This window comes from Rhinolophus sinicus, chromosome 17 (assembly GCF_057876585.1).
Source record: "Rhinolophus sinicus isolate RSI-liver-muscle chromosome 17, RSI-T2T, whole genome shotgun sequence".
In the NCBI taxonomy this organism is placed as follows: Eukaryota; Metazoa; Chordata; class Mammalia; order Chiroptera; family Rhinolophidae; genus Rhinolophus; species Rhinolophus sinicus.
The window spans coordinates 53,701,055-53,726,218 of NC_142517.1; the positions used below are offsets into that span (position 1 = coordinate 53,701,055).

Sequence of the window (25,164 nt, forward strand, 5' to 3'; positions counted from 1 at the left end):
ATATCCTACCTATAGCAGTAAGTAGAGTTATGTTTGACTAGGATTTGAAACATAAGGGTGTTTTCTTGGGAAACTGATTGGGAAAAACAACTTCAAAACCTTTGAATGTGGTGCCCCCACTTATTCAAGTAATGGTAGCCTGATTACAAATAACCTAAGTTTGTGCAGTTCCCAGACACATCTCATTTGTGCCACCCCATTACTTTCCGAGTAATAAAAACTGCTTTTTGAGTGAAATATTTTTTGCTTATAATTCAAAAATGTTACTTGCTTAAGTTGACATTTTCTATGACCTTTGCTCCACTGAATCTTTATCTTTCTTAATTGATCTTTTGGGTTATTTTGTGAAACACAGCAAACTAAGTATTGACCACTCCCTTCATATGTTTTGCATATAGCCTGCTACAGGCACTGGGGAGAATGATGTAAAAGTATGAGGGCCGGTGATCTGCTGCAATCAGAGAACCTTATTTAAAACCAAGCTCTCCTGTTTGATTGCTGTGATAGCTTGAGTAAGATACTTCACCTTTTTTGCACCTAATTTCTTCATCTTGTAAAACAGGAAAATTATATTCCTTTCTGAACAAGTGTTGTGAATATCAAATAAACTAAGACATGCAAAGAAGCACTGTGTCTACTGTCAAAGCATGAATTATTTCAGTTGAAGAAGGTACCTGCCCTGTTTCCCTGAAACCCATTAGAGCTGATGGTTTGGCTAGGTCTTATTTTTGGGGAAACACAGTAGCATATAGTAGGGATTTGGGAAATATTCGTTGAATAAGTGAACAGATATTTTTCTGAAACTTACGTTTGGGAAGATTCTATCTTCACCACACATACTCCTGGCCTGGTTTATGACCTCTCCACTCTCTACTTTCCTCTAGTTCCTGATCACGTCCCTCTCTCCTGACCCAAATCATGCTTCCAGTTTAAAAACTCTATAGAGTTCAGAGTTTGGGGAGGGATAGGAATGGGCCAAAGGAATGTCTGTTAATCCTTTCACTGGCTCTTCCTTTCTAAGTCTAGATGCATCCTCACAGCTTCTAGAGTTGGCAGTTAGAATACAGTCATCCACTGGAACATATACATTAGGAAGAAGAGAATTTTTTTTTCCCCAGCAGCAACACGCACAGAAGATTTCACCCTGACCAAAAAAATAATGAGTTGCAATAATGTTGAATCAGACACTATGAATCCAAATTAAACAATAATCCGGGCTACTCCCAGGCATTTCCTTTGTGGACACTTGGGCAAGAGCTCACTGGGGGTCTTCTTCAGTGTCACCATGCACAGGATAAATGCAAATGTATGGAATATGAGGCGTGATCAAGTCTTACACTGATGAAGCAGATGACAATCTCAGGGTATACTTGTAAATTGTCTGACAGATTTTACTGAGAAAACACCTCCCTGGAGATGATCTGGAATAAGAAATGAGTGTTGAGAGAACAGAGGTGTGGAAAACAAATGAAAGAGTGATGGTATTTTTCTAGACTGAGGAACAGCCTGTAGAATCAGGGTAGATGACCGGCTGACTCTTCAGAAGACCACAGTCATTCATTCAGTCCACAGTACTAAGCACTTTCAGTGTGCCAGGCTTCATGCTGGGCCCTGAGAGACAACCATTCATCCAAAGTTGACCCTGTTCTCAAGGGTCTCAAGAAAGAAGACACACACACTTAATTGTAGTATAGGGTAAAGAATTACATTACTGAGAACATAGGGAAAGCTGTAGGAAGAAGGGCTACATTACATCTGGCCAAGAGAAGCAGGGAAGTTTCATGAAGGAAATGGTTTTGGAAACTGATCTTGAAGGATGGGCAGTGTTTGTACATGTGAAGACGGGCACACAGGGCATTCCGGGCAGAGGGATAATTAAAAGGGAAGGGAGACACGGAAGTGATTTATAGCACCATCTGTATGTGCGCCTGTGGCTGGAGTCCAGGTTATATGAGGAGTGGAGCAGGAAAGGGTTGGATAGAGGAGTTTTGCCGCCAGATCCCGGAGGATCCAGAATGTCATACGAAGGACATCAGGGAAATACAATTATGATGTGCTGCGTGGGAAAATTGATTTGGTCCTTGTCATCAGTCAGCCTTTACAGGTGCCTTATGGCCCCCAAAACATTTCTAAGGCTTTTGCAACCTTTTTGTTTGTGATGTGGTAAACATTTTATTTTATTTTATTTTATTTTTGGCTTTTGAGAACAAGATTTTTGGTCTGGATTTCAAGCATCAATGGATAGAAAGAATATTTACATGGCAAAAAAACAAGTGGTTTTTAGGTCAGCCTTTTCTACATCTTTCTCTTTTTCAGAGAAGGGCATACCAATTAAAAATAATAGCATTTTTATTTTTTTCTAGCATATATGAAGGTCACAGAGGGGAAAGTGTTCTTTGCTGATCTCCTCATCTGTGCTGACTCTTTTTATAATCAGAGAAATAATAGCTCCCCTCTGTTTTCCTACTCTTTCTCTATGGTGTCCAATGTACTGATGTGGCAGCGGTCTTTAAGCATCCAAAACACTAGAAGTGAAATCATAATCAACTCCAATTAGCTATACTGACCAAGCATAGCATTACCATACTTACATCCAGCAGCTTGTCTTATGTCTCATTGTAGCTTGTTATTATGCTATTGTTTCTGCAACAGCTTGCCACAAGGATGGCTTAGTAAATTAGAAAATTGATTTGAATTTCCCACTTTTTTCCCCAATTAAGAATTCATGACCCTTACCTCACCAAGAGTTTTTTTCTAATATTCCCCATGAGAGACTTTACAGGAATTTCTCACAGCTTGGTCTATTGTCGGTACCTTATACAGATGAAACCTTCCCCCCCCACCACCTTATTTTTCTGAAAGAACTTCAGTCAGCATTTCTAAACTCTGCCAAGCATCCTAGTGCTTAGAGGTATTTTAAACAAGAATTCATAAAGTCAATTAAGTTTGACGAGCACTGTAAATGATTCCTAAGTAAGTTAGTCTTGCAGTGTACATAAGCATCCTAAAGACCCTGAGCAATCCTGCAGCAAAAGATAACTTTAACCTAATTTTCACCTAATATTAATAACCTAATGTTTCTCTAAAATGAAGGCACAATAACAAAATATATATGTTTTTTAAAATCATTCTGTAGAAACCCAACCTGGACAATATGGATCACTATGTGGCCTTCAGTGTCTGATTTAATCCAAGAATAAAATTAAAAATATAGGTATATCAGGAGCCTTGCATTTAGTAGGTTGTGTTAGAACTATGTTGTCAATTCATCACCTGTCTACCTACCAAGATTTATGTGAGGATATTTTTGTAACTTGGTGATCCTTTAAGACCCTGTCTATGTCAACAGAGCTGCTATGTCTTCTATTATTTTCCTGAAGCTGAAGAAACACCAAAGGGGACTGAAATAATAAGACATTAATTTCGGCTACAGAATGCCCATCTTGCTGACCCTGCAGGGTTATTGCAGAGTGAGATTAATTATGCAGATGTGCCACCTCAGGCTTTGGAGTTGAAGTGCCCTGTTGTACTTCAGTGCGGGATCATTCGTGTAGCCAGCATATTGATATGATTATTATTCCACCGAGGTTTTAGCCGCCCCTAGACAATTATAGAACCACTTACCAGCATCTCTCATTGACTTCTTATTTAAAATTCCCAGGGCCACGGGAGGCATTCCGGTCCTGTTGTTGGGGACAGTTACAGATCAATGCTTTGAAGCAACATGAGATTTTCTTTAGGACAGAATGGATACTGAAATTGTTTGCTAAGCAGGAGATAGACATTCAGACTCCAGTAGATAGTAGTGTTTCTGTGGCCCCATGTCTCTTAATACAAACCTATAAAGTAAGGACAACAAGAACAGAAAGGGCACTATAGTAGAAATATCATGAGATGTGGTGTCAAGATAATCTGAGTTTGAACACTTGTTTCATTATTTATTCTCTGTGCCACTTTGAAGAAATCACTCCTCTTTTCGTAAAATACGATTGATATTAAATACCAAACTCCTGACAGTCTTTATAGGTTTAAATGAATATGTGTGTGAGAAAAAAAAATAACTTTATGAATGGCAAAGTGTTTTAAATATGTATATTTTTTGCTAATGAGAAAACCTTCCATTCTTGAACTAGCAGGGTCAGCATAATCAAACATGCTTTCTGTGGCCGAATTGCTTGGGTAATGTCCTATTGACTCCAGTAATCACTAGTACTGCTACCTAGGGCAGAATGTGGTCACCAGGCATTGATATGATTAACGGTTTCAAGGAGTGGATGCCCTTGAAATGATGTGCAGAATACAATTCCTATCTCTAATTGCTGTGCCTAGTCCATAGTTTTAGGGACTTCATAACGAAGATAATATTCACCTAATTAGTATTTTCCAAGTTTTAGTTCAGTGGTAAAAAGTAAGACTTGTTTTATTTTAATCTTGCCCTAAATGTCTTTTCTCCTTATGCATGGCTGCATTTCATTGTGTTACCTGTCTTCACGAGTCCAGCAGTGATGCCAACCTGCCCCCAAACCCCCCGCCCCCCCTTTAAAATGCAAGTGTTTCATTCCTCAGAGCATGTCGCTTGGACTAATTTATTTACTCAATAGCAGGAACAAGCCCAGCTAAACTGACTTGTACAGTTAGAGAAATAACAATAGCAAATATTCCTTTAGGCATTTTATATATGTTAACTCATAATTCTGTCAACAAACCTATGAAGTAGGTACTGTTAGTCTCCCCATTTTACAGTTGAGGAAACTAAACTGCAGACAGATTATGTGTGCCCAATGTTCCACAAGTACTAAGTGGCAGAGTCAGGGACTGGAACATTGAACTAAAAGAAGGGGCTTTTTTTTTTTTTAAGATATAGTTTAGTGGTCACCAGAGGGTAATGGGGGAGGGGAGTGGTAGATGAGAGTTAAAGGGATCAAATATATGGTGATAGAAAGAGAACTGACTCTGGGTGGTGAACACATAATGTGATATATAGATGATGTATTACAGAATTGCACACCTGAAACTTGTGTAACTTTACTAACAATTGTCACCCCAATAAAAGAAGAAGCTTTTAACTACAAGGTGGTAATTAGCAACATGCCTGTTGGAGTCCCTACTCGGTTGTGGGTTCCTGGTTGGCTGGGGCATGCTGAAATCTGTTTCATCCTTTAGCATTCAGCACAGAGGGTCCAAGTAGTAGGTATTCAGTTGTTATTTATTAGTTCTGTATTAGAAAAACTGCTCTTAAAAATTTTATGATGCAGCCACAAAATATCCGACTTGTAATACACACACACACACACACACACACACACATACGCACACACACAGTGCCAAAAAAAAATGTATACACATTTTTTTTTTTTATTGGGAAAGGGGAACAGGACTTTATTTGGAACAGTGTGTGCTTCCAGGACTTTTTTCCAAGTCAAGTTGTTGTCCTTTCAATCTTAGTTGTGGAGGGTGCCGTTCAGGTTCAAGTTGTTGTCCTTTCAGTCTTAGCTGTGGAGGGCGCAGCTCAGCTCCAGGTCCAGTTGCCGTTGCTAGTTGCAGGGGGCACAGCCCACCATCCCTTGCGGGAGTCGAGGAATCGAACTGGCAACCTTGTGGTTGAGAGCCCATGCCCCAACCAACTGAGCTATCCGGGAGTTCAGTGGCAGCTCAGCTCAAGGTGCCATGTTCAATTTTTAGTTGCAGGGGTCACTGCCCACCATCCCTTGCAGGAGTCGAGGAATCGAACTGGCAACCTTGTGGTTGAAAGTCCGCGCTCCAACGAACTGAGCCAATCGGGAGGCAGCTCAGCTGAAGGTGCTGTGTTCAATCTTAGTTGCAGGGAGCGGAGCCCACCATCCCTTGTGGAACTTGAGGAGTTGAACCGGCAACCTTGTGGTTGAGAGCCCACTGGCCCATGTGGGAATCAAACCGGCAGGCTTTTGGAGTTAGGAGCATGGAGCTCTAACTGCCTGAGCCACCGGGTCAGCCCCTGTATACACATTTTAAGAAAGGAAAAAAAAAACTGTATTAAAATTGTAATATTCAATATAGACCGATAACAAAAGATGAATACAAGTCATGTGTATACATTTTTTTGGCACCTCCGGTGTATATATAAATATTTAGTATATGTTTTGCCCCACTGCTTAATTTTTCAAAGCATTTTAAAACCTCATTGTTAAGCACAGCTTGAGAACCTCTCTATGAGGGTACTCTTATTATCTAAGTAGCTGTACGGTGAAGCCAAAGCACACTTGCTGAAAGAGGGTCACTTCAGTCTTTAGTTTATGGATCACTAGATAATAGCACTATAGAATTGCAGCCTATTCTCATTCTGATGAAAAGCTGATTGATTGCCTGCTTTTACTTTATTTGCAGTAAAGTCACCAAAAGTCAAATGCATATGTAAAGAACTGTGGCCAGAAACCCCCACCGTCTCCCTCCATCCAGAGTGATCTGGTAGATTGAGGTCACATCCCAGACTATGGGACTGGTGGGTGCACATTGCCATCTGTCAGGATGATCATGGTGTCCAAAAATCAGTGAAAGAAGCCATAGAATTTTCTCAACAGGAACACAGACTCACACAGACCTCCTCAGTGTTAGTTCATAAGGGGATTTTCTTTAACACTTTAGATACAGAGAGATGATATTTCCTTTAAAGCTCTCTAGTTTGGGCTTATGGGGTTCCCAGGAAGACTTAGAAGATTATCTTTGCATTTTGGGGACAAGATTGGGGTCGCAGATGGGGATGAGGAGGAAGCCTCATGGGCCATGTTCTCCAGCAGACAAAATGACTGAAGGTGGAGGCTGTCCTGAAGCCCCTGCGCTTTTTCATGATTGGCACCGTGTCAGTCCGGTACATGGTAAGACTTCTGTGAAAGTTCTACTTTACTTTTGACTTTAACTCTTCTTAATAAAGCTAGTTGTGTAAACAGAGGCACCAAGGCAATAAAGTGCTTGGGCAAAGTCACACAGCCAGTTAAGGCGAGAGTCGGTATAGGACCCGGACTCTTCCCCCTGTTTCTCTGTGTAATTGAGAAAGAGGAACCTCTGGATGCTGCAGGGTCTGAGTAGCTGAAGCTACTGAAGCTTCCGAGTCCCTGAACAGGAGGGCAGGTGAAATCGAGTCTGATAGATGTTCCCTAGCAAGCCAATCATTTTACCTGACAGAAGTCGGGGTGGGGCTGCCATTGGGATGTGATCTTGTGAAAATATAGCTGACTGTGTTGTGAGACCAGGGCTGCCTTAGATCCATTCCAGTCTAATTTCTGAAGACAGGTTCGCTTTTTAGGCATCTTGAGAAGTCACAGAGCTCACCGTGACATCTGTTCAAACCCACCCCTGGAGGCCACTGCATCCTCTGGGTGGACTTTAGCTCTCCTGAAGAATCTAGTGTGCGTGCGAAAACCTGTGTAAAATAAAGTATTGGCATCTTATATTTGCATCACTCTTCACCATTTATGAAGGCTTTTTCATAAATATTATCTAGTTTGATCTTTAAAGCAGTTCATGAAGTTAATATTTGTTATCCTATTTTATTGATGAGGATACCAGGGTCCACAGGGGTTGAGTAAATTATCTAAGGGCACACAGTTAAAGAGTGACCAACAGCAAACTAAACAGAGGTGGACTGTGTCCTCGGGGGATGTTCTTTCTGCCACCCAGCACTTGCCCTATAAGTATTTGTGCTTATTGTATAAACGCACTGGGCTATGTACTGTGGACACAAACTTGGAGTCCTCGTCCAAAAAGTGAGGTGAAAGAGGAAAACCTAAATAAAACAGATCAGGACAGACATTTCTTAGCACTCTAAGGGAGATGAAGATAGCTGCCCAGAGTTTTTAGAAAAGGCGTGTTTTACTTCCAACCAGCAGCAAGATAAGAGAGAACCAGGAAAGGCTGCAGAGGGGTGTTGACACTGCAGCAAAGCCAGGTTAGTCTCAAGTGGAATTGGATGATTTTGAAAAGCATCTATATCTTATGGATTGAGGATTGATCTGGGAATTAGGGTTTGGGTTCCTTCTCCTCTAATTAGAGCTTTCACTATCAATATCAGTATTTTCCAATGAAACCCTAAGAGGTTTAATGCATAAAAAAAGGAGTCCATGGTCAAATAACTATGGTTAATGTGGTGTTAAAACAAATGAACCACAGCATTTACTTGGTAGGTTACCAGAGCTTTTACAATGCTAATGTGTACTGTGAATCTCCAAGAAAGATATGGGACATATTATTTTTCAAAATCAATTTGGCCACTTAGTCCTTTGGCAGAGTGCTTACTATGGGATATGATAGTTGTCATCCTGTACTTTGGCGTGATTGTGTTGTACTTGATCATTTATTTGTTCTCTTCACCACTTTTTTAAAAAATATTTTCTTTTGTGTTTATAAGTCTGATTATGCTCCCAAACTGTGTGATCTATGGTTATAAGAAATGTTGTGTTTATTTCTGTACACTGCAGTTTCTATTAAAGTATATGAAAGAGGGGCTCAATAAATACTTGATTTGAACAAAATTCAATTCTGTAAGATGCAGGAGTGAGAGTGTACCATCCTTACGGAGAAATCCATGAAAACTCGGCCGCAGTTTTGTTGCCTGTGGCCTCTCTAACAGTGTGCTGATGGTGTCTTTCTCTTGGGAGCCTCACAGCCAGGATCGTGATCTTCAGACCATCCCTTTGAATTAGAGAGGTTATTAGTGTCAATGTCATTATATGAAATTTAAGAGGAGAAAACTCGGATGGCTAAGAAGCTTTTCTATGCTGGGGAAAGTAATGAATTTCCTAACCTGGAGGTGACTACATCTTAGTCTACAAGGTGATAGGACTGTTTTCTGTCTTTGCTGGTTATAATACCACCCAATCCCCTACCTGAACCTCGTATGACATCCCATTTCCCCAGTGAGCTACTTCTCCCTCTTCTGTACTCTCACACACCTCTGCGGCAGCACTGCTCTTGCATCTGGACCGCTGGCTCCATGAGGACATGGACACTTCCCTTCCCTCCTTTTCTCTTCGATGTTGTCCAGAGCTTGATACATATGTGTTGTGTGAATGAGAAAAATGTGAAGTATACGAGTATTCATCACAAATATTCTTACCCCTCTCCCCAGCCTTGAAGTTCCCTGACATGACACCTTGTCACATTCTGTGTTGGATTTTAAGCTGCTTTCTTGATTTAAAAGGTTGTACATGTTATCCTGTGCCTTTTTCTAACCCTCTCCTGTTGTTTTAAACTACCCTTTAACTTCAATTAAGCAAAAGTTTTTCCATAATTTTTTTACACAAGCATAACATATTAACAGTAAAGTACATCAATGGTAACTGTACAGATTGATTGATTTTTGTAAATACATCATGATGTAATCATCAACTGACTAAGAAATAGAACTTAGAAGCCTCACTCTTGTGCCTCCCTGTCAGAGCCAGAAAGGTAAGCCAGAAATTAAATTAAGTTATAAATTAAGCACCCCTTCAGATTCTTTCAAATTTAAACAAACAAACAAAAAGCCTAGCTTATTCCATAATAAAACCAATGTGATAACACTTTATTTTAGTATAGCACTTTATAATTACAAAGTTTCCTTCTATGTGTCACATCATTTGATATCCGACAACCACCCGATGGGATAGTTAGGACAGAGGTTTTTACTTCCACTAAAAGCTGAGGTATTTGAGAATTCTGGAAGGGAAACCTTCTGGACCATAATTTTTCCAAGTTCAAGTTTCATTGTCTCAGATGGATACTAGATTTATCAGGGTGAGCACTTCATGAGGTATATAAATGTCTAATCACTACGTTGTACACCTGAAACTGATATAATATTGTATATCAACTGTAATTGAAAAATAAATTTTTAAAAATTTTCACTGTAGAGCACATCATAACAATCTTGTCTTTTTTGTACATTACAGAGGCAAGATGTACAACCGTGACCATCTTCTCTGAAATATTTGGGGAACAGAGCAATAAACTTGGAACTAGTATGTGCAAAGTGTAGGACATGGCAAGTTTTGCCCAATGGTCAGTGGTTAACTTAAACCAAGTAACTTGGGCTCTTCTTTGTAAATAAGTTCATTGTAGCTCACATTTGTCTGCGTCTCCACAGTTTCTCAGGTGATTCACATATATTAGCTCATTTAATAAGAGCTAATCATAGCAAGTATTTATTGAGGGATACTTATGTTCCTGGACAGTAGTGCTAATCAATCTATAGGAATTATCAAGGACACTCCTCCCAAATAACTGATGAAGTGGGTATTGGTTCCTATCACCCCCATGAAAAAACCCTCCCTTGGTATCCCTAAGTACAGAATACTTAATCATCAAATTGTCCACCCACTAAGGGAAGGGTACAGTAAGACACTCTTGTTCTCACTGAGAAGTGTCCATGAATGCCTAGTACGTTAATCTTAAATTAGTCATTAACACATTGACCAGGTTATAACTTGAGCTAACTCGTTGCTGTGAATATTCTTCTCCTCGTCTCTGAGGTTGTCTGAGATCAAGCAGTCAAGCTTAAATCTCCAAGTTCAGTTCTCTTTCACCTTCATCCCACTGAATACCTAGTTCTAGTTCTCTCTTGTGAAAGATGAGGCTTAACGTTATTTCTTCCCTCACCTCACAGAGCATGTTCCTATTCAGGATATTAAGGGATGAAAGGAAATCAATCTGCTCACATCCTATTCCAAGCTTCTAAAGAGGGCAGGTGGTATATTGTGTTATATATGTCTTCTCAGAGTTCCAAACTCTTTGAAGCTATTTAGTAAGAAAGGGGAAGAGGTATCTAAGAGGAGTGTGGTAATGTTTTTTGGTATGAACTTTGACTCTGCCGTTGTATCAAGATTAGCAACACTGGCTTGATAGGCTGAAAGTTGGGGCAGTTCATTGATCTCTCTATGTGCCTGTACCGCTAGACTTTTCTGGAACATTCAGTACTTAACAACAGGGCTATGTTATTTTCAAAGTAAATGTTGAAAATAGAAACCGTATTTTGGTTAAAACAGCTTTCATTTATTTAGACTGTGTAAAAGGGTTCACAAATCATTTGTGGAGCTTTTTAAAAAAGAAAAATTATACCACTTTAAAAATATTTTTAATTAACATGCAATAAAATGGACTTTATTTTTGAAATCCAGCTTTATGAGTAGTAACTCTTATATAGACTCATTTAGTCACTGTCCCAATTAAGATACAGTACTGTCCTGTCCCCCAAATGACTCCCTAGTGTTATACCTTTAGAGTCATACCCTCCTACTATTTATTAGGTTGATGCAGAAGTAAATGTGGTTTTTGGGCCGTGAATTTTAAATCATTATAACTAGGCTCAAACACATCTTTATTAATCAAAATAGGAACCATTACAATCAACACATCTTTGCCAATGAGAAATAAGTTTGTTTATTCCTGTACCATAAAAATCTGTGCTTCAGGATTCGATGAACTCTTGGAAAGTACATTCTGCATCCTGCTGGTTGTGGAAGTGTTTTCCCGGCAAAAAGTTGTTGAGATGCTTGAAGAAATGATAGTCAGTTGGAAAGAAATCAGGTGAATATGGTGGATGAAGCAAAACTTTGTAGCACAATTCGTTCAACTTTTGAAGCATTGGTTGTGCGATGTACAGTCAGGCGCTGTCGTGGAGAAGAATTGGGCCCTTTCTGTTGTCCAAAGCTGGCTGTAGGTGTTGCAGTTTTTGGTGCATCTTATTGATTTGCTAAACATACTTCTCAGATGTCATGCTTTTGCCAGGATTCAGAAAGCTGTAGTGGATCAGACTGGCAGCAGACCACCAAACAGTGACCATGACCTTTTTTTTTTTTTGGTGCAAATTTGGCTTTGAGAAGTGCTTTGGAGCTTCTTCTAGGTCCAACCACTGAGCTGGTCATCGCCGGTTGTCCTATAAAATCCACTTTTTGTTGCACATCACAATCCGATCAAGAAATGGTTCGTTGTTGTTGAGTAGAATAAGAGAAGACGAGACTTCAGAACGATGGTTTTTGTTGTTTTTTTTTCAGTCTTCTCATGAGACACCCATTTATCGAGCTTTTTCACTTTTCCAATTTGCTTCAAATGCCGAACAACCATAGAATGGTCGACATTGAGTTCTTCGGCAGCTCCACCTGTAGTTGTAAGATCAGCTTTGGTAATTGCCCTCAATTGGTCATTGTCAACTTCCGATGGCTGGACACTATGCTTCTCATCTTCAAGACTCTCATCTCCTTTGCAAAACCTTTTGAACCACCACTGCACTGTACGTTCCTTAGCAGTTACTGGGCCAAATGCGTTGTTGATGTTGCCAGTTGTCTCCACTGCTTTGTTACCCATTCTGAGCTCGAATAAGAAAAGAGCTCAAATTTGCTGTTTGTCTAACATCATTTCCATAGTCTAAAATACATATAAAATAAACAGCAAGTAATAAGTCATTAGCAAAAAGACAGAACATGAGAAATGTGCATTAAAATGATGTATAACATAACCACATTTATTTAAGAATGTGTTCCAATGTCAAAGGCAAATTTCAACATTGCAAAACCCGCAATTACATTTGCACCAACCTAATATCTCTAGCCCCTGATTTGTTCTCTGTCACTCTAATTTTGTCTTTTGGGAATGTCATTTAAATGGAACTGGACAGTTCTTAACCTACTGAGATGGGCTTTTTTCACTTAGCATAATGCTTTTGAGATTCATCCAAGTTGTTATCAACAGCTCATTGCTTTGTATTGCTGAAAAGTAGTCTATTTTTTGGATGTCCCAGAGTTTGTTTATCCATTTGCCTGTTGAAGGACATTTGAGTTGTTTCCAGTTTGTGGCAATTAATAACACAGCTGCTGTAAACATTTGTATATAGGTTTTTGTGTGAACATAAGTTTCCGCTTCTTTTGGGTAAATACCTAGGAGTGGGATTGCTAGATCCTAAAACAAGAATATGTTTAACTTGATAAGAAACTGCTAAGTTGTTTTCCAGAGAGGCTGTGTACTATTTTGTAGTCCCAGCAGTTGTTCTGTGTTCTCTTTAGCACATGGTATTGTCAATGTTTCTTACTTTAGTTATCCTGAAAGGTGTGTAGTAGTGTCTAATTTTGTGGTTTTAATCTTCGTTTCCCTATGGTTAATAATGTTGAACATCATTTCATGTGTTAATTTACTTTCTGAATACAGTCAGTGCCCTCTTATCTGCAAGGGGATATGTTCCAAGACCCCCAGAAGATACCCAAAATCATGGATAGTACTGAACCCTGCATATATGTTTTTCCCTATACGTACATACATTTTCATTTAAAAGAAGCACTTTAGGCTTCTGTTTGGCATATCTGAATTGCCAGCATCACTACTCTTGTGGTTTGAGGCCATTAGTGAATAAAACAAGGGTTATCTGAACACAAGCACTGAGATACCATGATAGTCAATCTGATAACCAAGATGGCTGCTCAATGACAGATGGGCAGGTAGCATATACAGTGTGGATACTCTGGACAAAGGGACAATTCACTTCACAGGCCGGATGGAGTGGGACTGTGAGAGATTGCATTATGCTACTCAGAATGGTATACAATTTAAAATTTATGAATTGTTTATTTCTGGAATTTCCCATTTAATATTTTTGAACCACTCTTGACCTCGGGTGACTAAAACCATGGAAGTAAAACCGCAGGTGAGGGGGAACTACTGTATCCTATTTGGTAAAGTATCTCTAAGATTCTTGACATTTTAAAATTGGGTTGTTTGTAGTGTGATTCCTACAAATTCATTGTTCTTTTTCAAAATGGTTTTCAATATTTAAGGCATTTTCTTTCCCTATAAATTTTATGATCAGCTTGTCTAAATTTATAAACAAATCTTAGTAGGATTTTCGATTGGAATTTCATTAAATCTGTCAGTTAATTTGGAGGAGAATTGACATCTTTTCTACATGGAGTCTTTCAGTCCATGAATATGGTATGTCTTTTGTATTATTTTTTATTATTACTGTAATAAATTATCAGACACTTAGTAGCTTAAAACAATATTTATTATATCACAGTTTCTGTGAGTCAGAAGACCAGATACAATGTGGCATATCTGGTTCTCTGCTTTGGGTCTTACAGGCTACAATTAAAGTGTCAGCTAGGCTGTGTTCTTTTTTGGGAGCGCTGGAGAAGAATACACCTCGAAGTCATTGGCAGAATTTCATTTCCTTTGGCTAGGCCTGAGGTTCCCATTTCCTCACTGGCTGTCAGACGGAAGTCTCTCTCAGCTCTCCACAGCCACCTGCATTCATTGACATATTGCTGCATTTGTCTTTAAATATCAAAGGCCTGTTGAGTTCTTGCCCTGCATTTCTGATTTATTCTTCTGCTGCATCTCTCTGACTTTAACCAGAGAAAGTTATCTGCTTTTAAGGGCTCATGTGACAGATTGGGCTCACCTGAGTAATCTAGTATAATCTCCCTTTTTTAAGGTTCATAACTTTAATTATATTTGTCAAGTTCCTTTTGCTAAGTAAGGTAACATAACAGGTTCCAGGGATTTAGGGCATAGGGCCACTCAGCCAACCACATACTTCCATTTATTTAGGTCTTCTTTGATTTCTTTCATTAACATTTTATAAATTTCAGCACACAGATCTTATACAAGTTTGGTTAGACTTTTAGCTAAACGCATTTCATTTTTTCTTTTAGTTATTGTAACCAATCTTAAAAAAAAAATTTCCCATTTTTCATTACTAGTGTACAGCAATATGTTTAATTTTTGTGTGTGTTGACTACATGTTTGATGACCTTACTTATTTAGTCCTATTTTTAATAGCTTCCTTAGAATTTTTTATGTTCAAAATTATGTGATCTATGAATAGCTTTATTGCCCTGATTAAGGCTTCCAGTATGCTGTTGAATAGTGCTAAGAATGAATACCCTCGCCTTGCTACTGACCTTAGTGGAAAAGCATTCAGCCTTTCATCGTATGATACGATGTTAGCTGTTAGGTTTTTTTGTAGATGCTCTTTATTGCTTTGAGGAAGTTCCCTTCTATTTTTAGTTTGCTGAGAGTTTTTATTATGAATGGATGTTGAATTTTGTCAAATGCTCTTCCTGGGTCAATTGATATGATCATATGGTTTCTCTTCCTTAGAGTTTTCAAATACTGAAATCATCCTTGCTTTCTGGGATAAATTCTGCTTGGGATGTCTCTAGCTTGTGTGTGTGTGTGTGTGTGTGTGTGTGTGTGTGTGTGTGTGTGTGTGTTTGTGCTGTCTATGGCAGTTTTTAGAATCAGAGTGATGTTGTCTCATAAAATGAATTGGTAACTGTTTTGTCCTCTTCTATTTTCTGGAAGAGAGTATGTAGAATTGATGTTTCTATTTTTAAAATGTTTGATAGAATTCACCAGTGAAACTATCTGGAGCTTGGGAATTTCTTTTTTGGGAAGTTTCTAACTGCAAATTTAATTTTTTTTGAGAATAATAAGACCGATCAAATTGTCCATCTTATTTTGGGTGAGCTTTGGTGGCTTCTAGTTTTTAAAATGTTTGTTCATTTCACCTAAATTGTGGAATTTATGTGCCTAAAATTTTTAGTATTGCCTTATTACCTGTGTGATCAGTAGTGATATACCCTCTTTCATTCATGATATTATTGATATGTGCATTTTTTTTTTTCCTTCTTCGTTCACCTGGCTAGAGGTTTAGCAATTTTATTGTTCCTTTCCAAAGTACCAACTTTTCATTTTATTTTTTTCTTTAGATTTTTTCTGTTTTAAATTTTTTTATTTCTACTCTTCATTATTTTCTTCATTTTGCTTGGTTTGCTTTTTTTTTTTTTTTCACTTTTTCTAAATTCTTAAGAATGAAGATTAGATTATAGACTTAAGGTCTTCTTTTCTAGCACAAGTCTTCAATGCTACAAAGTATCCTGTATATCCCAAATATTTTAGTATGGTGTATTTTCATTATTATTTAGTTCAAAATATTTTCTAATTTCCCTTGACACTTTCTTTTTGACCCATGGATTATTTAGTAGTATATTGCTTAATTTCTAAATGTTTGGAGATGTTCCTGTTATTTTTCCTTTGTTGATTTCTAGTTTAATTCTATAGTTAGAGAATACACTTTTAATTCTTTTAAATGTGTTGAGGTGTAATGTATGGTGCATGATATTGCTTATCTTGGTGAATGTTCTATGTTTACTTGAAAATAATGTGCAATTATATACTTTTTAGAATCCTCAAATAGTTGTTCCATACATTCTGCCCAGGTTTATAGCTGCATTTTTTGAGAAAGACAAGATGTTTACTTCATTTTACCCAGAATCAGATCCTGTCATGTCACTTTGCCAAAATTTTGTCTACTGATAAATATTGGATTTTGAAATATTCTGCACAAGGATGCTATTTTTGGTTCAAAAAACTAGATAAGGATTGGTGATGAAATTAATATCTTAGTAAATGCTATTTCCTTTTCTAGTGGGATAATTAGTAATTGGTCATATGTCATTCAAAGGCTTGTTTGTCGTAGGTGTACAAGACCTGCTCAAACTTCATCAGTAAGTTAGAGAAGGGAAAAAGAAGGCTCTGGATGGGATCAGTACTCAAGGATGTGATGTGGCTGCAGGGCTGACCTCACCTGGGGATGACCATGTGGTGTCTTGGTGTTAATGACCGAGTTTTCAGTGGGCAGGTCACAGCAAAGGACATCTGTTGACCAAGAATGAAGCAGGTGATAGCAGCTGCTTGGTTACAGGAGGCTTATCCAGCCCGGAGCAAGACTTTACAGAGTACAAGATGCAGGCTCATGGGAAAGAGGGCTGACAAACACCAGGTTGAAAGCCCAAGACCCAACCAGGCTGATGGGCTTCAAGGAGTAGCTGTGATCTGAATATGGAGCTCTATGTGAAATCAGGAAACTGAGGGAGAAATCTAGTCCTGTGGCCTGGTGAAATGCTGCTGGGTGGAAGGAAGGCTAAACAAATGGTAAATCAGAAAAATGACAGTATGTAGGGCCACAAATGTAGTTCTACCCTATTACCCGCTAGCCCAGTGAGAGATGCCATGGTCAGGGCTAACTCAGGCATAAGGAGATCCTGACACTTATTAAGCCTAGAGAACGCAGACAAAAGAAAGATTCACATGCAGGGTTCGATATTAAAGTGCTGAGCACATGTTAACAATTATCATTAACATTGAACTAAGTACATATTTGAAACTTCTCGCCAGGTGATATAAGCATCCAAGTTGATATACCAGGAAACAATGGTATGAAATATGGGAGAAGTATCAATACCTCAGGGGAGAAGTACGAAAATGATCGAATAGTAAATAAAATGGATAATGCAGGAAAGGCTGACTGGAAATTTATTATATGTAGGTGCCAATCCTCTGAAGCAAGGGCGGAGTCTGTTAAACCCCATCACAGTAATCTAAAGCTAGGTTGTAATTCAGACTATGAGAAGCCATGCGTTATTAAGCAGGTAGGTTTCTTTGCTTTCTGACAGTTTCTCTGTCTCTGAAAGTACTCAATGCTCCCTCCCCTCAAGAAACAAGAACGAAAGTGTATTACTAGTTCCAAGAATAAAATTCTGAAGCAGAATACAAGTCGATGTTAAATGAACCTGCCTTCTTGGAGATATCTCAGGCTAGCCAGCTGCCTCCCACAAACCTTGGTTAGTCTGTGTAAACCAGTCTACACATACAAAATTTTTTTCATGCTTATTTCTAATTCATCACAGGGCAGGATTTGTGTTTGCACACAGGTTATCTTTAGATTAGCTTTACCTTGGTGACCTGACTCCTTGCTGCCTCTGGCATAATCCGGTTACTCATGAGAATATCAATTATGGTCCTCAATCACACTAATTAGAATGTCTTCTAAGTGTTGCTTTAGGAATAGTATTGGGGCTAAAAGTACTGTGCCCTGAATTTGCAATGAAATATCTAATTGTTCTCTACCGACAAGGTTTAATGCAGAATTATTAATTACTTTTATTAATGATGTGGATGAGGACATAAGTGGCATACTGAGCAAGTTTATGGATGACACAAAGCTAGGAGGATAACAATTATTGTGTTGATAGACTCAGGAGCAAAAAATGATTTCAAGACCGAATTTACTGACAATCCATCCAATTTGTGCCTGGAAGAATGATCTCCATCAGGCAGAAGTTGATGACCATATCACTCCTCTAATCAGAACCTTAGTGATTCCCTATTTGCTGTTTAAATTAAATCCCAAGTTCTTCTTAGCCTGCTATTCACGGCCTTGTTATATGGTGATCCTAACACTCTCTGCTTTCCCACAAAGTCTTCTATAGTTCTTTTCCTAATACCCTGTACTTGAGCCAAACTGAATTATTTATAGACTATTTCCTACTTACGGTCCATGTTTTCCCTATCTTGGCGCATCATTCTCCACTGAGCTTCCTTCCCCACACAATTTCCTTCCACTTCACTTCTAAATTGCCAAACCAGTTCTTGCTCAGTTCAAAAGCTACGGCTTCTGATTAGTCATCGTTTTAGCTGGAGTCATCTCTTTCTTTTGCTAATCTTCAGCAACATGTATCTGTTTCTCTCTGACTATTGTTATCACTGTTACTTTGTATTGCAGTTATTTTTTTGTACACATGTTAAATTTCTGCTAGACTCTGCCTAGTGCTAGAACTTCTGTCTGATAAATCTTTGCATATCCGATAGTGTCTCTGCGTGCGTATTGTTCATTGTTGATGATGCTGAAGTGATTTGCATGTGGTTTAACTCCTCTATGGGGGAGAAGTACCTTCAGAGGAGGCCCTATACTTAACTTACCAGAGGCCCCTGCAATTATATCATAGTGACTAATAAATAGAAATTGTTCAGTACATGTTTTACTGAATACATGAATGACTGATAGGGAGAAGAGTTCCCCAAGGTAATGGTGTAAGAATTGGAAGGAAATGGTGGTGATAAGAAAGAGACCTTTAACCTCTGAGATAAATCAGTTGTTTAAGGTAGAATAAATTCACCTGTGATTTGTGTAATCAACTTCTTTTAGCACAGTAGTGCTAAAGAAGGAAGAACAATATGAACCAGAGATTTTTGATGATGTGTAGTCAAGAGAGGTAACAGGTGTTGGAAACTTACTTGCATTGTTCTTTAAAGTGACCACACGCTCTGGTTTGTTTGGATAGGCCCAGGTTATACCTTTTGTTTCAGTGTGACACTCTTAAAAGTGCCCCATGTTAAATGCTGTTATATAGTCACCCTATTTAAGAAATAGCTCTTTGACCATTTTCGACTGGTAGGCCCCTTTCGTTGTGAAATTCGTGGCACACACTAATGTTTAGGATAATAGATGTGTAGTTAGGCATATGTGGGTATAAATTCCATCTCTGTTGTTTACTAGAAATATGGTCTGGACAAGTTTCCAAGACCTCTGTAAGCATCTTTATAGATGGCTTTTGTGTTGAAAACAGGAAGCAGAGATCTTGAGTATAGAATTTCTCAATAATGTCCAGGTTTCAGTGTTTATAACCCTAGAGAGGTTTTATCAGGGGCCAGATATGTCTAGAGTAGCAGGGAAAGAAATATTTCACAGAGTTGTTAAATCGCCAGGCCTTCTGCATTAAAGATCACACAACCAAATGTAAGGACATGGTTCTTTCTCATGGGCTGTTTCAGCTGGTTATCAGCAGAAAGGCCAAAGATCACAGAAATTGGATTCCAGCCTCATCATTTGTCTTTTCCAGTGAGAAGAGGAGAGTGGGCACAGCAGGGCGTGACGTTTATATATTTCCCTTTACTATAGATTCAGAATGTGATAGACTGCCGACCACATTTGAATTCAGGATTTCTACACTTTCTGTTCATCATGAAGTAGGAAAAGTGCCTGGATTATAAAATATTTTCAATTGGGAATAAACCAATGGAATGTGAAGAGCGTTAAGAAGATTGAATTTAACTGCCAGAAATGTGACTGTTATGAAAAAAATCTGGAGAGTATTTTTTAAGTAGGAAGTTATAGTCCAGTGATTAAGGAACAGTTCTAGAACCAGGCTGCTGGAGTTTGATCATTACTCTACCACTTTCTATCCAAAGGATCTTGGTTGTGTTATTTAAACTTGTCTCAATGTCCTTATCTGTACATAGATGTATATATGTATGTGTGTATACATATATATATATATATATATATGTGTATATATATATATATATATATATATATATACACACATATATACACACACACCCATATGTATTTTTAAATTTTGTATATATATATATATATATATATATATATATATATATATATATATTTAACAAAAAGCCTACCTTATTGGTTGGTTCTGATAGTTAAATTTGTTAACATTGTAAATTTCTTAGAAAAGTTCCTAGTCAGTAGTCAGCATGCATATGCACTAAATATTATTTAAGCACTTGAAAGTAATAAGTACTCTCCCTTACCTTTGTTTTTAGGTTGACAAGATGGGACTTCTATGGTGTATAATGAGTCTCTACTTCTATGGGATCCTACAAAGTGATGCCTCAGGTAAGTGAATGGCTTTTGACAATCTATTGAAATACAAATCATGCATTAGGGTAATGTCTCAAGTTGTTTTCTGAAAATGAGCTAAGAGAACATAATGTTTATTTCCATTGTCTTCTGTGGTAGCACAGAATCATTGATTTGACAGAATCATAGAATTCTGATGATGGCAAGAACCACTGACATCTCTAGTCTTCATGGGACACAGTGCACTTAGGGCAGTGTTCTGGTGTATAATTAAATATAGGAATTTTCCATCACCTTCACAGCCAAGCCAACTAGACTACTGCTTCTTTTCCTTACCTCAGGTCCTATGGGAAAAGAAAAAGATAGTGATGGTAACACAACTCTGTTTTCTAAACTTGAGCCAGTGGTGGAGAGGCCTTGGTGATTTGAGACCTTATAAAAACAAACAAATGTTGGGTTTCTGTCACACTGCATATGTAGGAAAGGAAAGACCTGCCATTAAATTTGTTCTTTCTTTGGGGGTTGCTTCATAAGGGGAGCCAGCCAAAGCCTTTATGGAATTTAAATAGCCAAACTTAATCATCGTGGACCTGGATTATATGAAATCACAGTTACAAGGAACTTAAAATTCCATCTATTCAGGTCTCCTCTCATCTCCAGAATTACTGTTCAGAACTATTTTATAGTACCTCTAACTAGTAATTATCTAACTGCAGCCCATTATGTCTTTGGACTGATCAAATTCTTTGAAAGATTTTAGTACATATAATTGAAATTTGGCATTTTGTCATTTCCCTACATTTCTTTGATTCAATTGCTTGATTTAAATAGAAAATACGTAATCCATTGGTTTTCTAATTTTAATACAAGGAACCTAGGTATTCTAATTTTAAAAAGCTTTCCATGTATAATTCCCCTGAAGACCATGGGCTATACTTTGATTATCATTATTTTATCTCTTCTTCTATTTGAGAAGCCTTCAGAAATGTTAAAACAGTGATTGTATCACCATGACCACGTTCTCTAATATATGCCTTCATCTGTTCGTCACATGGCATGGATTTGTGTCATCCTGATTATCTTTTCTGGGTGGGTTTGCTTTAGTTTTGCTATGTCACTTAAGGCACTTTATTGGAAACCAAACATAGTACTAAAGGCGGGGTCTAACTAGGACAGAGTGGAGCTCAAAGCTGAGAGAAGTAGAGATAACTTCCAATCTTGTTGGCCCCTGGGGTCTTCACAGAGGAAAACATATATTATAACCAAGGCTGATATTCAGCTGGGATGCAGTAGTCTATAGCTCTACTGCCTGTTTAGACAATCATCTGGCCTCCTCCACTGAGTGTCCCATTTGACTGTTCAGTGCCATGATGTCCTGGTTTTTAAATATGCTGAATATAACCCCTGATTATAGTTTGTTCTTATTTAATTATATGCCTGAATGTTATCTGCTTAGAGAGGCCTTCCTTAACCACCTTAACTAAAATAGCTCTGCCAATCAGTGTTTATCCCTCTATCCTGCTTTAGTTTTCTTCATAACACTTATAATTTCTTTTTTAACACTTATTATTTCTTGATATTAACTATTTATGTTCTCTCCTCTTTGTTTCCCCTTCCCCCTGTTTCTTCTTTTTCCTCCTCTTTTTTCTTCCCCCAACCCTCTGACTTCCTCTTCTCTCCTTTCCTTCCTTCCTTCTCCTTCTCCTTATTTTCTTTCTCCTCTGTCTCTATCTATCTATCTATCTATCTATCTATCTATCTATCTATCTACCACCTATCTATGGCTATACAATATTTATGTATAGATATTGATATCTAGACAGATATAGATAATATAGATATATAGATATGGATATGGATATAGATATAGAGATATAGATATAGATGATATAGCTATATCTCACCATTCACATCCATTTTGGCCAAATTGGCCAATTTTATAATGGAACTTGTTTGGATTTATAGCAGTAATTTGTCAGTGTAGTTTTATGTGCTGCCTCATCCTGGAAAAGGGAGAAGTGATCGTATTACTCTTTGAAGGAACAGTGAAGTCTTAGAAGTTAGTGGGTGCTGGTACCTCCCCAGAAGTCCCAGCAGTGTTGCTTATCTTAATGACCTTTACTGTAATCCATCCAAGGAGCACCCCCCCCCCCCCCCGCCCATTCCAAATTCTGTTGGAAAGTGATCTTTCTACCCGGAAACTGTGAGTCATAATTCTGCTGGGGAAGCTGACTTCATGAATAAGATAAGTTCTCATACCAGCCCCATTGAGTCACCATGGGAGCAGGAAACATGCTGTAATCCCCCCAGCCCATCTGGCACATATTCATTTGCTTCCTTATGAAAAGGTGTATTGTGTCTGTGTCAGTGATGTACTTCCTAGTTGGAGGGAGAGGAACAAAAAAGGAAGTGTTCCTAACAAAAATAAAAGGGACTACTGGCTCTGGGCTACTAGGAAAAAAGGGATCATTGCTCGTGCTAGGGGATCAACCAGCCTCTCATGGATCAAGGTATTGCCTCTGACAGTGATGTTGATGCCAGCGGATTCTTGGTCTTTCATGAAGCTCTTCCTGGGCTTCAGGTACCCATCTTAATGGAATCACAAGATTAATGTGAAGAATAAAGGGGAAATAGCCTGAAAACCCTAGAGCACTGTAAATGTACATGATGATAGTAAGAGTTTCCTCTTGTTTTGGGCCCTTGGGTGTGGCACTTCCTCTTCAGGGAAGCCCCAAATTTAAGAAAGGAACCATAACAACGTTAAGAACTTTAGTTCCATGCAGTGTGTTTCCAGTGCAGTGAATTGGACGTCAAACCACGCAATTCTGACTTCCGAATATAGCCTTTCTGGTAGCAATACTATGATTTCCTTATTTGCTCGGGAACAGGGGAGCATCATTTTCATCTCAGGTGGTGATAAAAGCAAATAATTAAAAGCAAGCATTTACTTTCTTTTAAGGAACTAAAGCTTGCATAATTATAATAGTGATAATATAATTATAATGTGGTAGTTACAGTGGTAATAATAAAGCTCCCTTTGCTAAGAAAACACTTTGCATTTTATGCATTCTATGTCATTTGACTCTCACATCCAGACCCTGGAGTAGTCAGGCTATCATAACCCCCCTTTTTGAATAAGACAAAAAAAAAAAAAAAAAAAAAGATCTAAGCAGTTAAATGAATTAGCCAAAGTCCCACAGCTAATATTTAGCATAATTGTGACTTCAACTATTTCCTCAGTTCCCAAGATGCATGCTATTTTTACTAAATAGACTCCCCCTTGGAGTCTACTAGTGTATAAACAATTCAGAAAGAAGATGCAGAGGGGTTATAGTTTTTGCTAACTGTTAAAGAACAACTCAGTAATAGGTTTCTGTGCTTTTCAGATAAGGAGTATTTTCACCCCTCAACCCCCCTTAAGATATTACTTTTTAAAGAGTAAAATCTCTGTAATGTAAGGTCAAAACTCAGTATTCCTACTTTTGCTTGTTGTAGTATGAAACATTTCCCATACTAAACCCAAAGAAGTTCTCCTTTGCAAGAATTCCAAAAGCAAACCTTGACATATTTCTCTTTTGGTGTTTCGTTGGCAGCATATTAGAAAGTCAAGCCATTAAAGCTGCCTTTAGAGTAGAAATAAATATTAGGAACTTGTGATTCTAAGTTGGAGAGAGAGTGAGAATGGTACCACATATTATATGGTGAATTTAAAAAATATTGCCATATCAAAGTTATTTAGTACACAGACCACATAAAAATGATAGCGATGCATTTTCTTCTCCAAGTGTGCACATACATACAGGTCTTTGAATATAGCTTTTTATTTAAAAGTCAACAAACAGTTGACTGTGTGCCAGGTGTAGGGCTAGGTTTCACATGTTATCATTTACTTCACAGAAAACACTGTGCGGGGGAGGGGAGGAAGCTAGAGATTCTTAGATTCTTACACCTGTTTTGTGGTAGGAAATAAAGAGCCAGGGAGATGGCCTGAGTTAACAGTGCTCATGTTGGCATGCCTGTTAGAGCTGGGATTCCAAGGCTGCCTTGGCTCCAAAAGCAGAGCTCTTTCCTTTATTCCACATTGCCTTCCTTCAAGACTTTATTCTGCTAATGGAGATAAAAATCCCAATTTCTTTTCCATTCTTTATAAGAAATTTGCAGAGGGTGGAATTATTCTTTTGGATAATTGAGAGTGAATTACACTATGCAAAATAAATAAGTAAAAACTTAGTGGTTTACCAGGAATCAAGAGACATTGGTTTAAGTCATGACTGTCACTTTGTGAGTTGTTGAATGATGTTAAAGAAGACGTCTACTCATTCTGTCACTGTGTCCTTACCTATAAACCAAACCAACCAACCAACCCACAGCAGCAAAGCCCCAACTAATTCTGCCTTGTTGCTTTTTTATTAAAGAGGTTTGTTGATATTATTATACCTCATGGGCATGCAGAGCATATGCTCTTCCTATTTACTTAAGTGATTTCTAATGACAAGTGTTTATCATACAGTGATTTCACTTCATTCTAAAGATCATATGCTTGACCGTTTTATATTATAGAATCCAGGGCAAATAAGGGAAGGTTCTTATTATATGGTAAAGTCTGAGAGAAGGAAGAAAAAATAAATACCAAACAGAATGCCCTGAGAGCCGAGAAGTTTTCTCCTATAGGGAGGTATTGGGGACGACTTCTCAATCAAAGTATCATCGCTCTTTGGAGG

General features: G+C 38.2%; 1 protein-coding gene across 10 annotated transcripts in view; it reads left to right on the plus strand.

The window, feature by feature from the left end:
* Nucleotides 1-25,164, plus strand: part of IL1RAP (interleukin 1 receptor accessory protein) — a 128,119-nt gene that overhangs the window by 29,989 nt on the left and 72,966 nt on the right. For 6 of the 10 annotated variants that reach the window (XM_088794502.1, XM_019743144.3, XR_016019817.1 and 3 more), the window contains one exon: nt 20,407-20,479. In XM_088794502.1, the coding sequence (XP_088650628.1) occupies nt 20,416-20,479 (64 nt within the window). In that variant the 5' untranslated portion in view covers nt 20,407-20,415. The other 4 variants (XM_074329427.2, XM_074329429.2, XM_088794504.1 and 1 more) reach the window with 4 other exon arrangements.